The following is a 21,500-nucleotide window of genomic DNA, read 5'->3' as shown; positions in this document are numbered from 1 at the left end:
TGAGCTGTTTTTAGTAAGCCTTAGGACAGGCTAACCAATCATTTTACATGGAATGGATATGATAGGGGGTCTTTGATTCAGGGTCACTGAATCCCTGGTTTGGCCACTGCCATGCTTTGTGATCGGGAACTAGTTAGTTAACCTCTGTGAGTGGCAATGAGTCTATGATTCTGTTCTATAGATTCCATCTGTTTCATGGCAGTGATTGTAACCCAGCTCTGCAGTGCACTTTGAGAGCTTCTAATGAAAGGTGCTTTAACAACAACTGCGTGTTGTCACTACTATGAGGATAAAATTCAGGAGCTTTTCTGGAGAGAAGGGAGGATTTCTGGCTGCTGAAAGGCAAGGTGAGATGTGGGAACTGCAGTTCCCCACACTTGGATACCTCCCCTCCCTTCTCCCGTATCCAGGATTCTTGACATGATCCATTTCTGTCTTGTTGGATGAGCCAGACCCCTGCCTCAGTCTATGAACAGGAGGTGTGTTGAAATGGGAGGGCCTGCGTGGAATGAAGCAATAATGGGACCCAAGGTCCTTCTAATTCAGTATCTTGACTCTCCTGTTGGCCAGAACCAGATGCTCGAATAGGCCTATGTGGAGTAATCTGGCATCCCACTTGATCTCAGTAACTTAGGGAGTGAAACATATCCTGAAGCACAGTGTTGAATCTCTCCCCCAAAATGTGCATTGTCCTTAATTAATATAGTTCTGTAAAGTTTTGCGTTCCACACAGATATCCAGTCTTTTAATCATGATAAGTTCTTGGCCTCAGCACATTCCCATATGGGAGAATCCCACATCTTAATTATATGTTTTGTGCAAGGTGGTCTCTTTTATTGATTTTGAATTTCTCACCATTTTAATTTCATTGAGTGTCCCTTTGCTCCTTTGAAATCAGGAGTACAGAAGCATGCAGTATGCTGGAAGCAGACAAGGCTGTGAGCTATAGGAGGAGAATTTTGAGTGTTCCTTGGTCTCCATGGGAGTACCACTTGCTCAAGCAGTTGAAGCAGAAGTAAGGTTGGGGTCCTGTTCAGTTGAAGGATTCATGTGGGAGTGATAGGTGTTCTTCAGCCCCTCAAAAAAAGCCATTACAGATCAGTATGTGCAGACTTCACTAGTCCATGGATATAGATTCACTGTACTATAACCTCCAGATTGGAGCATTTCCTGGCAGTTGGAGGAGCTGAATGCAGGTGGCCATCCAGTGCCAGGAAATGCCTAACCCCAGGAATTATTAGCGCTGTTTGTTAGTCAAAACACCCATGTTTGCTTAGTGTTGTTTTCCCTGTCGAAAGCCAGCTGGGGCAGGATGTTGTCAATGTTGTTACTGCTGTTACAGACTCCCTGAAATCAGTACATGAAGAAAATGAGCAATAATTATATGGTAACCCAAGCAACTTAATTTGTTAATTATTTTATTAAACTAAACACAGTTGTTTGTCTGGCTCCGTGCAGAATGCTTAGGAAAACAACACTGCCCTTGTCGATAAGAACTCGAAAGACCTGCTGTGTCTTGCATCTTGTGCAAGCCGCACCTTAAGCCCACTAAATGCCTTCCTTGCTGGGCCCTGGGTGAGCAGGAGGCTTAAGTCTGCAATTCAGACTGATTGCCACTAGAGGCCACTGGCACACTAGCTAAGCACACCCACCTGCTCCCCAACTCTCTGCTCCTACCTTCCAAACCATGTGGTGCCCAACAGAGGGGCTGGTAGCTGTACCATGTCATTGCCTCAGTAGGGGAGAGCAAGGAGCTCATGGAGGAAACAAAAGAGGATAGAAAGGTGGTGGTGCAAGACATTTCAAGAGAAGGTGACTTTTGGGGGAAGGGGACAGATTCATGAGCAGAATAAAGGCTTTAAGCAGCTAATGTGGAGACAGATTAGATGGGGTTAGGAGCACTCTTGGCTGCATCAGTCCTTTTTGAGAGAGAGTAAAAGATGCAGCCTAGGTCTGGAGGAAGGGAGAGTGAAACTCCCACCTGGCTGAGGAAATTACATGAGAGCATGAGCCTTTGTGTTCTCCTGGCCAGAGCTCAGACTGCTCTGGCAACTCCCATCTCCTGCACAAATTCTTGTCTGTGTCCTCCACCCACCTTACCACCCCCAACACTGAAAGCTTCAAGTATCGGAGCTCTGTGTACCCAGCTCAGTTCCTGATGCCTATGACAAGTCCTGGAGAACTCCAGGGAACTACAGCCTCCACTCATTTATTTTCAGCAACACCAATATCGGAGCCCAAATTCAAATGCTACATAATTATCTAATGTCATAGGTTGTAATGTTGGTTATCATACTTGAAGCTGCAGAGACCTTGGCAATTTTAACATGAATTGATGACCTGACCACATCACTGGGATGTAACAGACTGCAGTTGCAGTAGCTATTCATCATCTCAGTGGAAGATGTGTGTTTAAGAGGAATTTGAATGAGGAGCGACAAGTGGTACAGAATTCAGAGTTCAAAGTCATAACTAGCATGGGATGGAAGCATGGGCACATCCAAAATTTTGCAAAAAGGAGTACAGGACAGCACTGCAGGGGTGGCAGAACCTTACGTCCTTAGGTAAGAGTCCCCCTCCCGTCACCACCACTCCCAGCACCCTTTCTCTTACCCACCATGCTCAGCAGCATCTCCTCTCCCATTGACCCTGCACCCATCTGCTGCTGCTGTTGTTGCCTGTGGCTGGCCTGGGAGATGGGAGAAGCTCTAGAGCTGTTCCTGATCTATTCCAGGCAGGCTGTATGGGGAGCCAGGCTCAGTCAGGGACAGCAGCAGCAGTGGTGGAAGGTTCCCTGTCCCTGCATCTGCTCCTTACCTGACAGGGAACACCTTGGAGAGATGAGGCAGGGAGCGGAGGAACCTGCCTGTTGCCACTATTGTTGCCCAGGCTAAGCCCTGTTTCCTAATGCAGTCTGGCACTGCAGGGACAGTGGCAGCAACAGGTATGTGAGGAGGAGGAGGTTGGAAAGGGAGGGGAGGGGAGGTCATTGAGAACAGAGGGGAAGTAGGGTGGGAATTCTTACCTGCTTCAGGGACTTTAAAAAAATTCCCCTGCAGCATGGTCTGAAAGGGGATGTGACCATACCACTGCACTCCTTCTGGATCTGCTCTTGGAAGCATAAGATGAGTGGCAGACAGAGCACAGAGGAAGGCTGCTGGCTAGATTAGGATGTAACAGGGAGGTCTAAGAATAGAGATGTAGGTAAGATCATTGTAGATCAGGCTTGTGAAAGTGCAGCTATGAGGCTTGAATTTGATTAAAAGGAAGCTTGTAGATGTATTCAAAAAAAATTATCTGCATCTTCCCATGTAGAAGTTTTGCAATAGTATTAGCCAAAGATGAGGAAGAAAGAAATTTGAACATTATTTTTGGAATCCAGTTTAAGTGCTATTTAAAACCCAGTAAGCCAGGTTTCACGAGCTAAGTTTCAGGAGACTGGGAACAATCTAAAGCATGACCTTGTTAGTTAATCAGTTTGGATTTCCTCTCTGTAGATATAGAGGTTGAACCCTATGTTTCAATCCATTGTAAATTATATGATATTGTAATTTTTGTTAAAACAGCAGGCTGGGAGCCAGGATGGTTTTGAGTTCAAATCCACCAGCCAGTGTTTATTCAACTCAGGCAATTCACTCGGTCTGCCTAGCTGTGCTTAAAAATTAAGACAGAGCTGAAGATGGCTAGCGTGTCAGATAAGAGCTCTACCGGGTAATAAATCCTATAAGGGAAAATCCAGTGTCACGGTCAGTTTGTATGCTTGCTAAGTAATCTAAAAAGACTTAACTAGTTTGACTCTGAGGCTAGGGACAGACAGTCAAAAAGCCCAAGGCTGAATTGATTCAGTCTTTGCAGGTTTCTGTAAACTGCTTAGATTGAACCAATAAGAAAGTGAACTCATGTTCACTTTTCAAATGTGAAAGGGAGCCAGACTCCTGCAGTGGCCCATACCAGGAGCCAGGGGACACTAGGACTCACCTCCCAGTCTGCCGACAGTGGAGAGATGGGTGATTTCCAGCCATGCCCCTTCTTTTGCCTCCAACCAGCTGAGGAGGGGACTTGTACCAGACCTCCAGCTGGGGTCTCCCTAGTGCTGGAGAAGGAAGAGGAAGGAAGCCCCTAGTGAGTGTCTCTCTCTCCCTGTGCCCAGCATTGAGTCTGGGCAGGCTGAGGAGCAGGCCTAGGAGGAAACCCGCTCCTCCTCCTGGGCCCCAGCCCAGGGTGTCCTCCATGAAGAGAGCGGAGGGAGCCCCCAGCAGGGCGCCTCTTCCTTTCTCTCCCCATGCCTGGAGCCAGTCCCCTTAGCAATGTCCCCTCCACAGTCTGGGCTGGCTGAGGACAGGGTGTGGGGAAAAGCCCTCCCCTCTGCCTGGCACTGGACCCCCACCTGGGGTCTCCCTAGTGTGGGAGAAGAGGGGAGGGGGGAACCCCCAGCAGGGTGGTTCTCCTCCACCCCCTCCCACCTGGAGCCAGGAGCTGGGCTGATCTCCTGGCCATGCCACTTCCTTGGCCAGCAGCCAGCTGAGGAAGGAGCGGGGTAGGGGGATCTACAGGTGGGATGTGCCAGGTGCAGGGGTGGGAAAGCCCTCAGTGGGAGTCGTTTCCCCCACACACACGCGCGCGCTCCCTCTTCAGCCAGCCTGCCAGCCAAGCCTGCCCCACTCCTCGCCTGCTCCCCCCCCCCCTTCCAGCCCAGCTTTGGACCCTGAGCCGGGCTGTACCTGCCACATAGGGTGGGAAGCCCTCAGGCTGGCTCCCAGGTCAGGTGGGGAATGAAGCCTCCGCCACAGGCTTTCCCACAGCTGGGAGCCAGGCTGATCACCCAGCCACACTTCCTGCTTGGCTGGCAGACCAGCTGAGGAGGGAGTGGGGGGAAAACGCCCCCATTGAGGGCTTCTCACCCTGTGTACCAGGCACAGCTGAGGTGGGGGTCCAAAGCTGGGCTGAGAGGGGAGGAATTTTTCCCCTCTCCCCAAGGAAGGTAGGGAAATCCACCCCGCTCCTGGCTGCTGGGGATGGAAATGTCCTTGCTGGCAGCTGGAGGTGGGGCCAGCCCTGTTCCTTTGTAGCAGAGAGTACACCCCAGGGCGGCACAGCATGCTGGGATGTTGGGGGACTGTGATTTAACTTAAACCAGGAAAGGGTCTGGGACAGAAGTTCGATAAACCAATTTGACCCAAATCAGTTAAGTCTGACATTCAACCAGGTTTATCTTAAGCCAGTTTTGGCCATTTTGAAACTGGTTTATGTGCACTGACTTACATTCTGTTACAGTTTTAAACCCGTTCTAATTACTTAAACTGGTTACTGTAATTGTACATTTTGTAAACTGTACATTTCGTAAACTGTAACTTCTGTCCCTAGCCTGACTGTCTGAATATATGATCTAGTTTGTTGTGATTCACTGCATTCATATAAAACCATTCCTTCAGAAGGAAGGATGTCCAGTCCCTACGTTATATTCTGTACTAATGGCCAATATATGTAGTTCACCTTTATTATCTGTGTGACATCCCATTAATTGCATACTACAGGAAATATAAACAAAAGCAAACATGCTATTCTGAAGGCACACTGTGAATTAAATCCAAAAGGACATAAAATGGACAGACCAAGGTGTTTTGAAAATAACAGTTGAGACCATGTAATTGCAGGGCCAGGTGTCATCTTAAAAACCTAATTCATTCAGAGGGAGAAACTTTGGTAAATGACAGCCTACTTCATTAGGTGCTATGATAACGGAGATGGGTATGAGACCATGCAGTTAGGAAAGCACAGATTTCCCAGTGAGAAGAAATCATGTATAAGTATGTGTGTTCGCACATGGACACACACAGTCTTATTTCCTGTTAAGATACTGAACATTTTCAATGTTTCACTTTTCTTTTTTTGTTTTTGAGTAGACTAACTAAAGGAAGTTGGGATCTTCACACCCTAGGGAATTGTCTAGAGTTTAAATGCTTGGTAGAGAATTGGCAGACAAGGTTCTTTGGATAAATATATTTTTTGTTAGACCAACTAAAATAGTTGGAAAAATTAATTGCCACACATATGAATTTTCACTGACCTGCATTCTTGCATACTAGCTTCTGTCTAATCCAGAAAAAGCACAAAACAACTGCAGACACATCCTCTGCCTGAAGAAGGGTGTGTACACCCAAAAGTTGCAAAGAAGAATTTTCCCAACTATTTTAATTGGTCTAATAAAAGGTATCAGATTTATTCAAAGAACTTTGTCTGCCAACATCCTTAGACCAACACGCCTACAACCAGCAACCCTGGTAGAGAACTGTACATTGGTAGAGGGGTTGTATTTGGACTAGGTAAGGCTTGAACCTAAACTTCCCCTTTCAAGATGATGAGGCATTGCATAATCCAGGGTAGGTGATGTATGATGGAATTAAGTGCTGACAGTGGAACCATTAAAATTTGTGGGTCCCTTCCAGAATCAAGTAGTTGGTACACATGGTCTGCAGCTAAGCAGTTGGCATGTTACCACAGTGCTTTCCCACACTACATATACATTGTGGCATGCTCACTTGTGACCAAGCTCTTTGCCTATTGCTTCCCTGAGCACCCAATTTTGGGAAACAGACAATATGCATTCATGTCAAGCTCCATGAAAAACCCACGGAGAAAGGTTAATCAACAAAGTTACACAGAGTTGGAGGCTATACATTATATTTCCAATTGTGTATGTGGCATGCAGACGTTTTGAAGAACCACAGAATCTCCATCTTTGGACTGTCAACAGCCACATGTGCTTTCCACTGCAGCAGATAAAAAGTATTTCCTTTAAAAAAATGTATTCTTTCCTCAAGCTCAGAGTAAGAGTTCTCTGACCTAGAGGTGACCTTTAAAATCTAAGGCAGGTAATTTATTATGCAAGGAATTGTCAGGAAAAGCCTTTGAGGCAATAGCTGAAGCAGTTTGAAATCCATATCGAAAGTATTTCAAGAGACTAGCTCTTCACTGAGTAAATGCAACATTGTTTTCTCACAGCTGGGAGCCTTTGCTCTAGGCAGACCAAGATTAGGTATAGTATATAACGCTTCTGTGGAGATAAAATGGTGCATAGCCTTAGAGGAGATTGTTTCTCTACATCAGGGTGAGCTTGTTATTGAAGCAATGGTGCAAAACCACTTACATTCTAGCAGCACAAGACACAGAAAGTACTTCTCAGTCTTTTGGCCAAGTAGAAATGTTAACTCTAAATACTGTTGCTCAGCTTTTGTAATCTGTGATAAAGAAAAAAGCTCTCTAATTCAGTGTAATTAAGTAACGACAAGTCTTTGTGTTTTGGTAGAGCTCACTAGATAAGTCCATTCCCCTGAACAACACTGTGCAAGAGCTGTCAGCAACATAAGCATCCAGGTTTGCAGCATTTGTCCAAGCTGACTTGCAATCCCTAGCTTACTTGTCTATACTTCTGCAGGCAGAGACAGTCCACCCCCATCCTCTCTCAGTGGACATGGCTTGGAGGATAATGTACATGCAGTATTTATTGTCTTACCATGATCTAATTTTTTTCCTTACCTGTTTACTAGGACTGTGCAAAGCTTTGGTCACTGATTCGATTTGGAGGAGATTCGACCCAATTTGGCAGGTGAATCTCCAAATCGGAATCAAATCAGGACACCCATTAATCTCTCCAAATCAAATCGGAAGCATCTGAATCGATTTGGAGAGATTCGACAATTCAGCCATAGACACAGCTTTATGTGTCTTTTCTATGTACTAGGCATGGCTCATGAACACTGAGATGGTACAGCAGATTGAGCATCCCATGGGAGTGTGTGTGGGTGGGTGGGGCACAAAGAAAAAACATATAAAGCTGTCTCTATGGCTGAATCAGTGATTCTCCGAATTAGAATCAAATCTTCAGATTCGTCTAAATCGAATCGGGACAGTGGTCTGAATCAGCAAATCGAATCACTGTCCCCCGAATCAGGCTGAATCTGAATTGAATACAGCCTGCTTTGCACACCCCTACTGTTTATATGCAGCCAGCTAGCATATACTAGCCCAGCCAGCAGGGGACGACAATACAATAGTTCTATGTATGCCTCTAGTCTGAGGTAATCAATACCTTGGATTGTGTTCTGATGAAAAAAGCTGCAGTCTAGAAAGTCCTGTCCCTATACCCCGCTCCTCGTGGCATGTTCCCTGACTAGGAGCTAGGGGCAGAACCAGCTTGCTGCTCCCGCCAGGCGCTCAGTGCCACGGCCCTGGAGCTCACTCACTCTGCTTAGGCCCAGAAGTCTGGAAACATGCTGGGTTTGGGGGGGGTGGGCACTGTGGAGAAGGGACGGGTTCAGTACAGGGATGGCACTTCCACCCCTGCCGGACTTGGGAGGTGGCCGTGAGGAGTGCAGAGTTTCTGCCTGCTCTGTGCAGTGCCAAGCGCCGTGCTCCATGCCTGGAGCTGCCCAGCTGCTACACAGGGTTCAGGCACCTGCCAACCGTGACCCCTGCCAGATGAGCCAGGTGGAGGGAGCTGGTGGTTGGACCCTGTACAGTCTGGCAGGGCACAGGTCAACAGGAACTAGCTTTGGACTTGTGTGCTGCAGCTGCTGAGCTCTACTCTGTTCCAGCTACCTCACCTCACTGAGCCGTGCGTCTGGGTCCTGATCCTTTTTTTTCTTTGTAGGCCCCCTGTGCAGCTACTGGCTGTTATGCTAGCAGCCCACCCCACCGCTCTTTTATCCTCCCTGCACTTCCCACATCAGAAAGGATGTTGGCTGAAGCACTGCCAGCAGCCCAGAGGGCAATCTGAGCTGAGGGTGGGGATATGAGAGACTACTGGGGAGGGGAAAGTAAAGTGAAAAACTCTGAGGCTGCATCCAGGTGAGCGTGGCCATGAGGTATGTGAGTGCTGTGGACATGTCAGCTGTGCCATATACTACACGTTCAGTTTTCCATGCTGCAACGGAGCAATGTGGAAGGTTTTTTTGATCCCTGGATATCCAGGGGTCAAAAAAATCCTCAGAGAAAACAAGTGGAGCTGTGCACACATGGCTAGTGTACACCACTCAAAAGTGGGGCAAGGCGACCCAGAGCCACCCTGTAGCTACTGACCAGGCTCCACATAGCAGAATTGTCACTGCTGCATCCTCAGCAGGCCCCCAGGACCTCAGATAAGGCTGCTAGGGTCAGTCCAGTACTGGCCCCAGCTTCCCCTACCACATCCAGGTAACTTGCCACACGTCAGAGGTCATGTGGCATGGGCATTCCCCAGGGACAATTAGTGGCAAGTCAAGGTGCACTGCTGCTAGTTGTCCCTAGGGAACCAAACGTCCACGCCACATGTGGACATGGCCTGAGAGAGTGAAGACAGGTAGCAAAGAGTGACAGGAGCTGCTGGATTGAAAAGGTAGAGCAGCCACTGGAGGAAAGGGAGGGGCAGAAACTATGGGGAAAGTTAGAGGCGGAAAGGGGTTTTATGATGAAGATAATGAGGCAGGGCATGGACTAATGCTGGCTCAAGAATAGGGGCTAGCAGAAGTCAGGAAGATGGTTTAATGAGTTTGATGTCAACCCTTAGGTACTCCCCAGCAACCACATTCCCTCCTGGCCAGGAAACTGAACAGCCATAGGACTGCCTTAGCTCATCCTATCCCTCACACAAATTGCACTTAGTTCCCTACAAGCTGTTAATGTCCTTTTTAGGAGTCCTATATCCACACACCAAGGAGCAGTAGGTAGAGGAGAGGCAAAAGTTTTTGTATGGTGCTACTGTTCATGCAGGAGCCCATTAATTTGGGGTAATCCTATTTCATATCTTATCCCTTTTCTCCTAGTGGTTTGCCCTAGTATACCAATGCTGGCTTATAGCTGAGTCAGAAGGAATGGCTGCAGCGAGTGTTACCACTAGGATTCTTTTTGCCAGGGACCCTCAAGGATTGAGATGGCCCCTCATCCAACTGGACATCAAGTGAACTTTAACAGTAACCCCTGTGCACTGTTACAAGTTTCCTCCCTGTAATACAACCTGACAAGTGGCTCCATTAGACATTACAGCAGCAGCTTTTGGTGGTACTGGCCTCAGGTCCTCCACTGGGTGTTTGGGATGTTGTTGATTTTTCCTGCAGTTCAAGCAGAAATTCCATGATTGCCCCCCCCCCCATCTCCCCAGAGTAACAGCATGAACACAACTGTCCCTCTGTTTGTCCATTACTTTTGTAACTTTCTCATTGCAAATTGTCCAATACTCAAGTTCCTTACCTCATATTTTTTGATAAGGTACTCCAATCCTAATTCAGTTTTTGGTTTCATTTTCTTTCAGGGAAACATATACCTGGTTCATTCACCATACCAGTCAGTCACAGCAGTCACTTTTTCCACTGCCTTATACAGCACTCTGTACATTTTTATTGCTTAGTTCTGGGAAGGCCTAAACTTATGCTAAGAGCCTTAGCACAACTCAGTTTGCCTACTACAGTGAGGACCATATGGGCAAGTAAAGTTATTTACTTATGTGCATAAGTCTTTATAGGAGCTTCCCCTGTTAGGAGACTACTACATAGTAATAAATCCTAAATTAGTTCCTAAAGATTGTAATGGGAAGTATGTAATACTAATGTCAAGAGAATTACAGTCCAGATTCAAAATAACAAGTAGAAAAATGGTCCTTTCTTCATAACCTGCCTTTATTGCTTTATATCCTCTCTTTTGTGTGGAATATTACTGTCACCAATCCATTGCAAGTTTACATTTGCTGGTAGTTTCTCTTTAAAATGTATGCCCTCAAGATCACAGGTATAACAACAATCAATATCAAGAACATCACAATCAAAACTACTTCTGTAATGCTGATCCCACAGGACAGTGTAACGGTGGACAGCTGAACACCTGCTAGAGATGCTGGTTCAGAACACACTGTTCCTTTGGGGTCTTCAATTTTATCCATATTCTGCTTGTACCAAGTTAATAAGCCAATATTAAAGCAGGTGCATTCCAGTGGATTTTAACTTAAATTGATTATGCTCTGGCCAGATAGGGTAGTTAACATATCACGTGGTATGATACGAATCTTGTTATTGGCAAAATTGAGATACAGGCTCTTGAGATTGAAAAATGCCTCTGTGTTGTATGCAGTAAGTTTGTTGTAGCTCAGATCAGCATGCTTTAGTTTCCTGAGGGTGTGAAACGCTTGGTCATGTATAGCTGTCAGTTCACAGGATGACAAAATTAACACCTCTAAACTTGGGTACCTGCTGAAACAGGTTGCCATTCAGAATGCTTCCTGACTCAAACTTATTTCCACTAAGGTTCAACAGGACAAGGTTTTCCGGCCCCTGTAAGAGGCCCTGAATGCTTGTATTAACAGAGGAGTAAGAGAGGTTCAGGACACGCAAGTGTTGCAGATTGTGGAAAGGTCCAGAGGGAGTATCTATATGAAGAAGTGTAAAAGCTAAATCCAGGAGTTCTAGGTTCCCACATTCCTGAAAAGGTATATTTTTGAGCTGGAGCTTCTCATTGTAGCTCAGATTCAGGTGCTGTAATCTGCTTAGGCCTTTCAGATGTTGGCTGCAACAGTCTATGCTTGTTATATAACTGTTGCTTAAATCTAGGTGTTGAAGCTTTGACAGATTTTCTAAACAGCCAGAGCCAAAGTCCAGTCTCACAGCATTTTTTTTAATATAAAGATGGGTAAGGGAAGGGAAGGTAGCAGAACTAATGTTGCAAATATGCTGAAAAGAATTCTTACTAAGGATTAATTCCTTCAGTGTGTTTGTGACAGTTATGTCAGGAGGTAATGCCTTGAGGTAGATGTAAGTTAGATCCAGGCTTTGGAGTTTGGTCAGACATTGAAATGTGGTAGCACTCAGATATTGGAAGTATCATTTCTGTAGGTTGACATCCTTCACAGAAATATTGCACAGGCCTTGTAGCATGGCTGGACTTATGGGAAGCTCATCCTCTACATCTTCAAATGTCTCCAGCTTAAGAATGTGGGTTTGGGAACCCTGCATACCTGATAATACTACAGAGATGTCAATGCAACCCCCGAAGTCCACACTGTAGAAGAATGTGGACTGGAAAGCCCCATCTTCAATGTATGTCATATCATTGCCTTTCAGGATGAGAGTTAAGTTATGGGTTTGCTGCAGGATGGCTGCATCTTTTGTCATTATTCTTTTAATGTTATTCATTTGAAAATCAAGGTGTTTGAGGTTTCTGGTTGGAAAATTCAAAGGAAGTTGCAGTGAGGAGATGTGATTGCTACCCAAGGTAAAAGTCTCTAAATTATCCAGATTCTTCATTGGAATAAAAGATAAGGTGCTGAGACCTGTCTGCGTTAAGATGAGATGCTTCAGAGACTTAGGGCCAAAAAATGCAGCATCAGACAGAAACATGAGTAGATTTCCAGTCAATACAATTGTGTTCAGTCGGGTATTGCTCTGAAAGGCACCTTCATACACCCAGTTGATTTGACACCTTGAAAAGAGCAGTATAAGCCAACATTAACACATCTCAAAATAATCCCAACATTACATGGTCATTTAAAATAAATCCTCCAAATTCAATAATTACATGTATATAGAAAGACTGTGTGACCTGTGGCTCATATTAAAAGCTATGATTTGGTTTGCTGTTATAGCATGGCTGATATTCATAAGCTCCTGTTCTTCCACTCTGGAGTCCAACAGAGGAAGCAGTTCTCAAGAGGGAACAGGACATAATGAGAAGTGAAAACTGTCCTGACTGGGTATGAAAGTCAATGCATTGCAAATTGTGCATGAACATCATGTAAAGACTCTTTCCATTGTCATTATGTTGAATAAGGAAGGCAATCTTATTCCTATAATAGTAAGGTTTTTCACAAAGCTAAAATTTTATTTTGCCCTCATTTCACAAATGTGTTAATTATAAGGGTAGTAAGAGAAGTTTGCTATTGCTACACCAGATTTCTTGGGGTTAGTATAAATAAGTAGATGAGACTTTCAGATTCTAATCATTGTAATACAAATGGCCCAATAACTCCAAGTTGTAAAGGGGAAACCTATATTTTCAAGACAGTAGGAATCCATGTTTGATAAAACAATGTATTAGTTGTGGGTAAGTGTCAGTACAGTTTTGCCATGATTATGACTGTCATGATACACTATGAAATGACTGAAACAAGGCCTCTAAAGGATAGCAGATAAAAGGCAAGTAATGGCTTACGTGATCAATGAAAGTGGAAAAAATCCACAGTACCTTGTTAAATCTAAATATTCCAGATACTTTAGCATGTTGAAAGTTGTATTCTGAAGGGAAGAAAGCAAGTTAAAGCCGAAGTCAAGATTTTCTGTCATGGCTGGAAGCGTTTCAGGAATCTCTATCAGTCCTAACCCTTCACAACTATAATTTTTGTTGTCTGTGACTTGTGGAAATTATATTATTTAAATTCTTAGGCATCAATGTTTTATGCATGTAATTACATAAATCCAAAATACACAATTTACCCAACAATCATCTTAAACAAGAAATCAATCAAAATGAAAAAGACAATATCCTGTCTTAAAGCACTGGTAGAATGCCATCTGCATCTTACTATGTTCCAAAAATTTTGAAACAGAGAAAGAACCTATGGCAACATTTTACTTTAAAACAAAATAGCAAGAACTTAAATGCCTAGGCAGTGGTGTGACTGTGAGAGAGAGAGAGAGGAGCCATTAATCCACAGAGACCTAGATGGCTGGCAGTGAAGAAAACTGTGTTCAATTTAAAAGCAAACTGCTGAGTTCTGCAGAGGCGCAAAGTGAAAGTAGGGCATAGTACCAGCTGGAGAACAGAACAGGAACCTATCAGCAATGTACAAGAGTGAGTTTTATGAAACCTTAATGCAGCATTTGAAACAGGATTCTGGGACTATATGGAGTGCATTTCTGAAAACCAGAAGCTTGGATCTTTTGTGAAGTTTAGTTTATCAAAGCTAACATGTATATGTAGGTTTGCTTGTTTGGTGTGAATTATTAATTTCCAATAAAAAATTTATGGAAGGTACTCTTAAATTTTGAATATGTAGACTGGGAGTTTTGCAATAGGATTCCATCTAAACTAAGCCCTAAGAACTATGAAGAGCTTGCAAATCAAAGGAAAAAAGTGCTGTTCTGAAGTGCTAAATTAATTCAATACAATAAAAAATGTTCAAATTAAAAGGACGTGAGAGATATTTATACTCCGAATAGCATAAAGGAAGAGGATGGTCAGAGTAGTTAGCTATAACTGGGCAAAAGGATCTGATAAATTGAAACCGGGGCGGGGGGGGACTTCAAAATAATTGAAGTCCAAGTGGAAATGGAACAATCTGTCTCTTTATGCACATAAATAAAATTATTCAGCTTAAAGGAATTCATTAACATATCTGACTAGTCTTTTTAAGAGACAGTCCAGAAAATCGTGCTCAGTCAAAATGCAAGGTGTTTAAATGCTCTGAAGCCCAGTCCTCAGTAGACCAGACTGTACCAGCCTGAGTGAAAGAGATGTGTGTAAAAAGTCAAACTTTGTTTTAGGCCTCAAATCCCCATTCATTGCCTAAGCAAACAGGCTGATATGCACGAGTGCACAGCAATCAATATCCAAGGAATGGCTGCCAAAGAGAGATGATAGAATTGTTCCACTTTCCAAATGACAAGCCTTCCTCTTAAAAAGAAAAGGCCTTATTTTTAAAGGAACCTTCAGAAAAGACTACTCTGTCTCCAAGGGGACTATATTATGACTAAAATCAACTTCAAGGAGAGAGGATATCTTTTTGGAAATTTCCTGTCGTATAATTTTTCTATTGATGAGTTTTAATATAACAAGAATTGTGAAAAGACTCAATTCTATATTTGAGAGAGGGAACACAAATTGGTTGAAGTTGGATAGAAATTTTATATACGACTTGGGTCATTTTATTTATTTTTATTGTAATTTGAACAGGCAGAAAAGGGAAAGCAATACAGTCATAACTGTAAAATTCAGAACTACATAAAAGGCATACCATGAAGAAGTATAGCAAGAGGCTTGGTGCTTCTGCTACTTTAAGAGCAGACAGGTCGCAGATGAGGCAGGCTGCAGTTGGTAGGAGATGATCAGGAGCCATGTGACCCAGAAGGGGGCTGTGCTTATAGTGTATATAAGCTCAGGCCCTGAGCTGGGCAGGTAGTTGGTCCCTGGAGGCTGCTAAGAGAACATCTCCCTAGCAGGATGGTTTCAGCTCCTGAATAACACCTCGGAGATTACAGCCTGTGGTAACATCTGGAGATTTTGGAGTGACTAAGGGGAGGAGGAGGTCCCAACAGGCCTGGGAGTAGGGCTGGAGCCCAGGACCAGGGCAGAGAAGGCCAGAGCCTTGGTGAAAGGGGAAGAAAGGACCAGCATAGGCCTAGGTACCTGAGAGTAGAACAGAGATGGGATCAGAAAGAGGCTGGGGCCTGGGGGTGACCAGGGAGGTCTGGTAACCAGGAGAGACTAAGTACCCAGGAGGAGAATGGGAATGGGACCAGAGCAGGTTTGGTGTGTGGGGGACACCAGGAGGGTCCCATGCCCAGAAAGGAATCACATAAGTACCTGGGAATTGCATGGAGATGGGAGCAGGGTGGCTTCAGGGCCAGAACCAGAACAGACTCAGACCTGGGAATAGGACAGGATAAGAACTCACTTGGGAATTCTTGGGACAACCTCCCTTTCCTTAAAAGTATAAGTACATCAAGGCATGGCAGATAAACAGAAGAAGAGGCTCAGGATAAAGCAAGGGCTGAATAACCACTGGGTGCAGGGTGTGGGGGGGCAGTCACAGCCACCCCTGGAACTGGTCTTTGTTACAAAAAGAAATAGAGGAATTGCAGAGATGACAGCAGACACTGTCTGTAGCAGAGAGGGGGTTAAGAGGGAATGTGATGCAGGAAGCACACACTATTTTTCATGCCCTTGGAGTAAAGCACAAGGAGAGGCAGGGCGCAGTGGTGTCAGAGGGGTACCAAAACCTCTGAGCTCAAGTACACTCCTACAGTGATATATATATGGGAAAAATCACTTAGAAGAAGAATGATGCAATGAGACAGCAAATCAGTATCTCCTAGAACAGGGGCAGGCAAAATATGGCCCACGGGTTGGATTTGGCCTGCCAGGCGATTCTATCCAGCCCATGAGGCCTCTAAAAAATTTAGAAAATTAATATTTATCTGCTCCTGGCTGCCTGTCAAAGATGACAGGAGCCAGGGGTAGTAGGACCCAGGGGGAGCTGGCAAGAGCCAGCACCAAAGCTGGCCCAGTCACTTCCCCCTCCCCACCCCAACCAGAAGCTTCTGCCTGTCCCAGCTTTCACTATTTCCTTACATGCCTGCTGGCCTCCAGCACCACATGGCACTGGGCTGCATCGCCAGAGTGCAGGAGTGTGTGTGTGTCTGTGCAATGAGGGGGAGGGAGAGAGAGAGAGTGTTTTTTTTGTGTGTGTGTAGTGTAGGAAGCAGAGAGAGAGAGAGAGTGTGTGTTCACAGGGTGAGTCCCACAAGCACACCCCACCATACATGCAAACCATACCCACCCACACCCCACATACCCACACACCCACAGCCCCCCACAAACCTATACCCATCCCCCATGCCATCCAGCCCCCACAATATACAAGAGTAAGATTTACTTTAAACTCTTGTGTAATCACCTCTATGTACACTACAGAAATGCATGTAAATCAGGACATAAATATTGTTTGAAATCAAATTAATGAATGTTGTAGATGTTCTTTTTTTAGAATATAATTTGGTATTTTTCTGGTTCTGAGATGGCAAAGCCCCTTGCTGAAAGGAGTATTTCTGGGGGCAAAGGGAGGGACTTCAGGTGGTTAGGAGGCGGGACTTCTAGTCCTAAGATGGCGGCCAGGGGGCAGGGTACCTGTCAGTGTGGGGTTACCCATGTGGCCCTCAACAGCTTGCCAAAACTCAGTAAGCGGCCCTCTGCCTGAAATAATTGCCCGCCCCATCCTAGAATTAAATCACAAGACTAATTTCCAAATAAGCAAGTTTTAGATCCTACAATGATGAACACTGTAGAGAACTGTATGATACAGGCCTAAAATGCCCCAATATATTAATTATTGATAAGAAAGATGAAAATATAAGCTTTAGAACTATTAATAAGCCATAAGATATTACCATATTTATTCACATTTAATATGACCCTGAATATAAGATGACCCCCCAATAATCAGATTCTGTACATGGAAAATTTATAAATAGTTTATAATTTCCCATGTATAGAATCTAATTATTTGAGGGCTATTTTTCATTCATTTCCGCACTTCCCCCCACACACCACTGCAGGGGGGCAGGCAGTAGGGGTAGCAGGTGTGTGGGAAGTCAAGGAGTTTGCCCCCTGTTTGTGTCTGCCCTCCTGCTACCTCTGCCCCCCATCAACCCCCACACATCCTTGGGCTCCCCCTTCCTTCTCTGCTCCTCCTGCTGCCCCTCTCCCAGCCTCTGCTTCTTCCCTCCCCCTTCTCCCAGCCTCTTCTCCCCTATCCCCACCTTTATTTTTGCTTTATGCCAGCAGTCTCTGTTCCCATTGTAGCCTGGGGCACTGATCATAGCCCCAGCCCAGTCCCTGTAGCAGTCATATGCCCAGCATGCCACTCCTAGGGACTGGGCTGAGGCTGGGCTCAGTTCCCAAGGCTGCAGCATGGATGGAGTTTGCTGACACAGAGCAAAGATAAAAGGGGAAGGGTGTGCGGCAAATGGGGAAGCAGAGGCTGCATGGGGTGGAATTGGAGGGGAAGAGGCTGCAGGGGGTAAATGGTGGGGGTGGGGGAGGAAGCCTCTACCCTTGTACACCACCCTAAGACAAGGGGCTTTTTCCCATAGGTGACTCATGGGGGGGCACGGATGGGGGCATGTGCCCCCCCTGAGGTTGGACACCGGCTTCTGAGGGAAGTTGCCACTTACCCCTCCCCACCCCATTGCTGACGGTGGTCTCTGCAGGTAGTTGATGCTTGCCTTGCTGCTGTCCACAAATTGTGTCCCTCCCCTCCCCCCCCCCAGTCTTGGGAGGCACCGGTCATTCATGCTTTTTCCCCGTGTTAAATGCAGGGAGGAGAACTTCTTCTTAGAATACAGTAAACATAGTATTGAGACATAGTTTAGCAAGATTAAGAAATGGATATGTTTAGCCACAAATAGAAACATGACTAGTGTTTGTATCATCCTATCTCATGCCAAATTACAAGAACTATTAATCCTTAAACTTCTGGGCATGAACTGGTCAAAAAGTAATCCCTGTGGTGCAGTTCTGTAGAATTAAATACCCTTGGGCAGGAAAACTGAGCAAAGAGAAAGATGAATGTGGGGGGCAGGGGGTTGGACTCGATGATCTGCTCAGGTCCCTTCTGACCCTACTAACTATGAAACTATGAAGTCAGTAGCTGCCTGACTCTCTGAAAGGCACTGCAAATTATGTGACAAAATGGGCTTACCCTGCACAGGCTTCTACACACTCAGTGCACTTGAACACCCCAGTGTTACGCTGTCATCCTTGACTATTGAGGCACTCACAACAGTGACAAGTACAGGAGTTGTAAAACTTATATAGTGAGGAATCTGCTATAAGCCTGTACTGCATGTGGAGTAACATGCCACTTCCAGTACTTTTTCTCCTTTCACTAAAAGAACCTGGGGAAAAAAATGTTTCTTTGGTCCCATTCACCATGCAATTAAATGTCTTGGGATCTTAAGACCCAAAACACCAAAAGAATTCAGGGACTCCTAGTATTTCCTTTTAATGTATTGCTGCTCTACTGTGGAATAGCATCCTTACCCAGATGTGTGTACCCACTAGCAATGAAGAACCACCACCCTGACCATTGTCAGTGTAAAATTTTAGATTTGTGTGCTGCCAATACAGAAGAGTCAATTCTGACATGTGCAGACAGCCTAGGCCGCATGTCCCCTACTCGACCCCTGGGACTGTCAATCATCCGTGACCCACTTTTCAGCTTCGCACATGCTCAATCGCCCACAAAACCTGATCAGGCGCATGCTCAGTCCTTCTGCAGCATGACATAATCAGCCCAAAATTTCTTTGCAGGGTAAGATCTGATTGGCCACTAAATTTTTATAAAAGACCTGTGAGCCCCCACCGTGGTGTGGGTGGTTGTGGTTGGTTTTTGGAGGTGTGGGCATTTGTTGGTCTTGTGAGTGAGGGAGAGCTGCTTGATCTGTTAGCAGAGGCTGCTATCAGCAGGGACTGCGTGACAGAGAGAGATTGGGATCTCGATCCCCGGGTCCTCTCCTCATAACCCAGTACTTGCTTTCGTGTTGATTCTTCTGGCTTGTGACTGATCTCGGCACCAGTTACCGACTACGATTTGGATCACCCCTGCTTACCCTGACTACGGTTTGAGCTTCTTCTACCTGGCACTTGACCTCGGCACGGCTATTCGACCATCCGTTTGTCCACTTGGACTGGCGTCATGGCTCGTTCTTCTTTCACCTCATTTAATGAGCCGTTGACCAGCCCTGGGACTATTAAGTTGAGCAGCCATCCCTAGCTCCAGCTAGATAGCAAGGGCTCACTTAAGAACCCTGTGGGCCAATGGACCCCTTTGTCATTTGTACTTGCTGTAACTGAAGAAAGCAACACTACCTACACCACTAAGCGTAAGTCAATAAATCCATAGTTAATTGAAAACATACGCTTCTGTGCCTCAGACCTCCACGCCAATAATCCTGCCTGTCTCGTAGCCAAGCCACCACTTGGCCCACCGTGACCTTGGGGCATTTAATTCTGACACCCATTTGAACTGGTGCACAGTAAGAGGTTAAGAGACCAGCTCTTAATACCCCATCTCTTTCCAACTCTGATACCTTACTGTAAACATGCCTATGAGAGTTCAGCATCCCCAAAGCATTATGAAATGTAAAAAACACAGTCAGTTTTCTACAGGTGCCAAAGGATCTCAGGCATGTAAAAGGATGGTGCGTGGGTGACTGAGTGAGTGTGGGAGTGAGAGAGAGAGAGCGTAAGCAATGTTACGGTGTCTCAGAACACCTGACTTAGTTCAGAGTCCCCCAAAGAAAAATCTTTTAGCACTTTAAAATGATCAGCTGTAGGCACACAAGTATTCAAGCAAAGATTAATTATTGATTCTCTATGTAGACAACTTCTCTGCCCCAAGAGAGACAAATAGCTATCACTCACCTCAATGCACATCCCATCTACAGCTGAGATACTTCACAGCTAACAGAGAAAAACCCTATCAAAATCAAAGGGTATAAACAACAAGCCATTAAGGAATTAGATGAGTTCTCAACTCTGATGATCTTGTTATATCTTCTCTTACTGAAAGCAAAACAGAATAACAGAGCCCAGACAGCAGAGCCAGACAAATTGAAACAGGAGGAAATAAAAAAAAAGTTTGATAACTTTCTCAACTTCAGTGCCAGTGAAATAATAGTCTCAGATGGAAGGAGGAAGTTCCGTTTTTTTAAATATTGCAAAAGACCATTCAGCAGTATGTTTAGTGCCTTAGGAGCTGATCTAAAAAGGCAGGGTGAGTGGTTTACTCAAAAAATACCTATCTTCACATCAGTGTAAATCCAGGACAGCTCAACTACAGTCAGTGGAGTTACCCCTGTGTAAAAGAGAAGACAGCACAACAGGCTCCTAGAAACAAAAAAATGGTTGGGATGCTGGTGTGGGTTGGGATTTTTGCTTGTTTATGACCCTACAATTAAATGTGAGTGAAATTCTGTAAAGAATACCTGGTGATGTTTTGCTGCTGTGTTTCTTATGATGTTTGTTAACATTTATGAAAGGATCAAGCCATATGGAATAGGGCTGGTCAATCAAAACTATTTTCAACAACAAAAAAATCAGCTACAGGAATATTTTTTCTCCAAGAATGACTTTCTCCTGAAAAAAGTTTTTAAATAAAAGGTGGAAAAAATATTTATTTGTTGTTGTTTAAATTTCTGCTCAAATTCTCGTTTTCTGTAGGAGAAAAAGCCTACTCTTTCTGCCGGTTGTAACATAGACTAAGAGATTGAAAGCTGGATACCTAAAGGTAGGCTTCAAAGCTATATTTTAGGCTTTTAGCAATGTAGGTCTGTGATTATATATAAAGAAAGTTTCTGCTACCAAAAACTGATGATTTGTAAGGAAGAAAGTGGATCAACAGGCTTAATTTGTGCAAACATTTTGATAGTTTTGGTTAAATTCATACAAATTTCAGCTGTCAGAGTATTTAATAGATTTCATAGATTTCATAGACATTAGAGCTGGAAGGGACCTCAGAAGAACATTGAGTCCAGCCCCCTGCCCAAGGGGCAGAAAGTCAGCTGAGGTCATAAGATCCCAGCAAGATGAACATCCAATTTACTCTTGAAGGTGTTCAATGTAGGTGCTTGAACCACCTCCGATGGCAGGCTGTTCCAGACCTTGGGGGCTCAGATAGTAAAGAAATTCTTCCATATGTCCAGCCTGAAACAGTCTTGTAGTAGTTTATGACCGTTTGACCTCATCATCCCTTGGGGTGCTCT

The 21,500-nt window shown here is 44.8% G+C and overlaps 1 protein-coding gene across 1 annotated transcript; it reads right to left on the bottom strand.

The window, feature by feature from the left end:
- Positions 1-10,544: 10,544 nt before the first annotated feature.
- On the bottom strand, positions 10,545-20,576 carry CD180 (CD180 molecule). The gene is given in 5 exon segments (XM_019517763.1): positions 10,545-11,209; positions 11,211-12,441; positions 13,204-13,369; positions 20,157-20,183; positions 20,186-20,576. Coding segments are annotated over 5 exon segments (1,989 nt in total). The 5' UTR covers positions 20,250-20,576; the 3' UTR covers positions 10,545-10,708.
- Positions 20,577-21,500: the final 924 nt, after the last annotated feature.

Source organism: Gavialis gangeticus, unplaced genomic scaffold (assembly GCF_001723915.1).
Source record: "Gavialis gangeticus isolate Ggan-Ray unplaced genomic scaffold, GavGan_comp1, whole genome shotgun sequence".
Lineage (NCBI taxonomy): Eukaryota > Metazoa > Chordata > Crocodylia > Gavialidae > Gavialis > Gavialis gangeticus.
The sequence above is the reverse complement of the archived record's forward strand: the minus strand, read 5'-3'. Positions and strand labels throughout refer to the sequence as shown.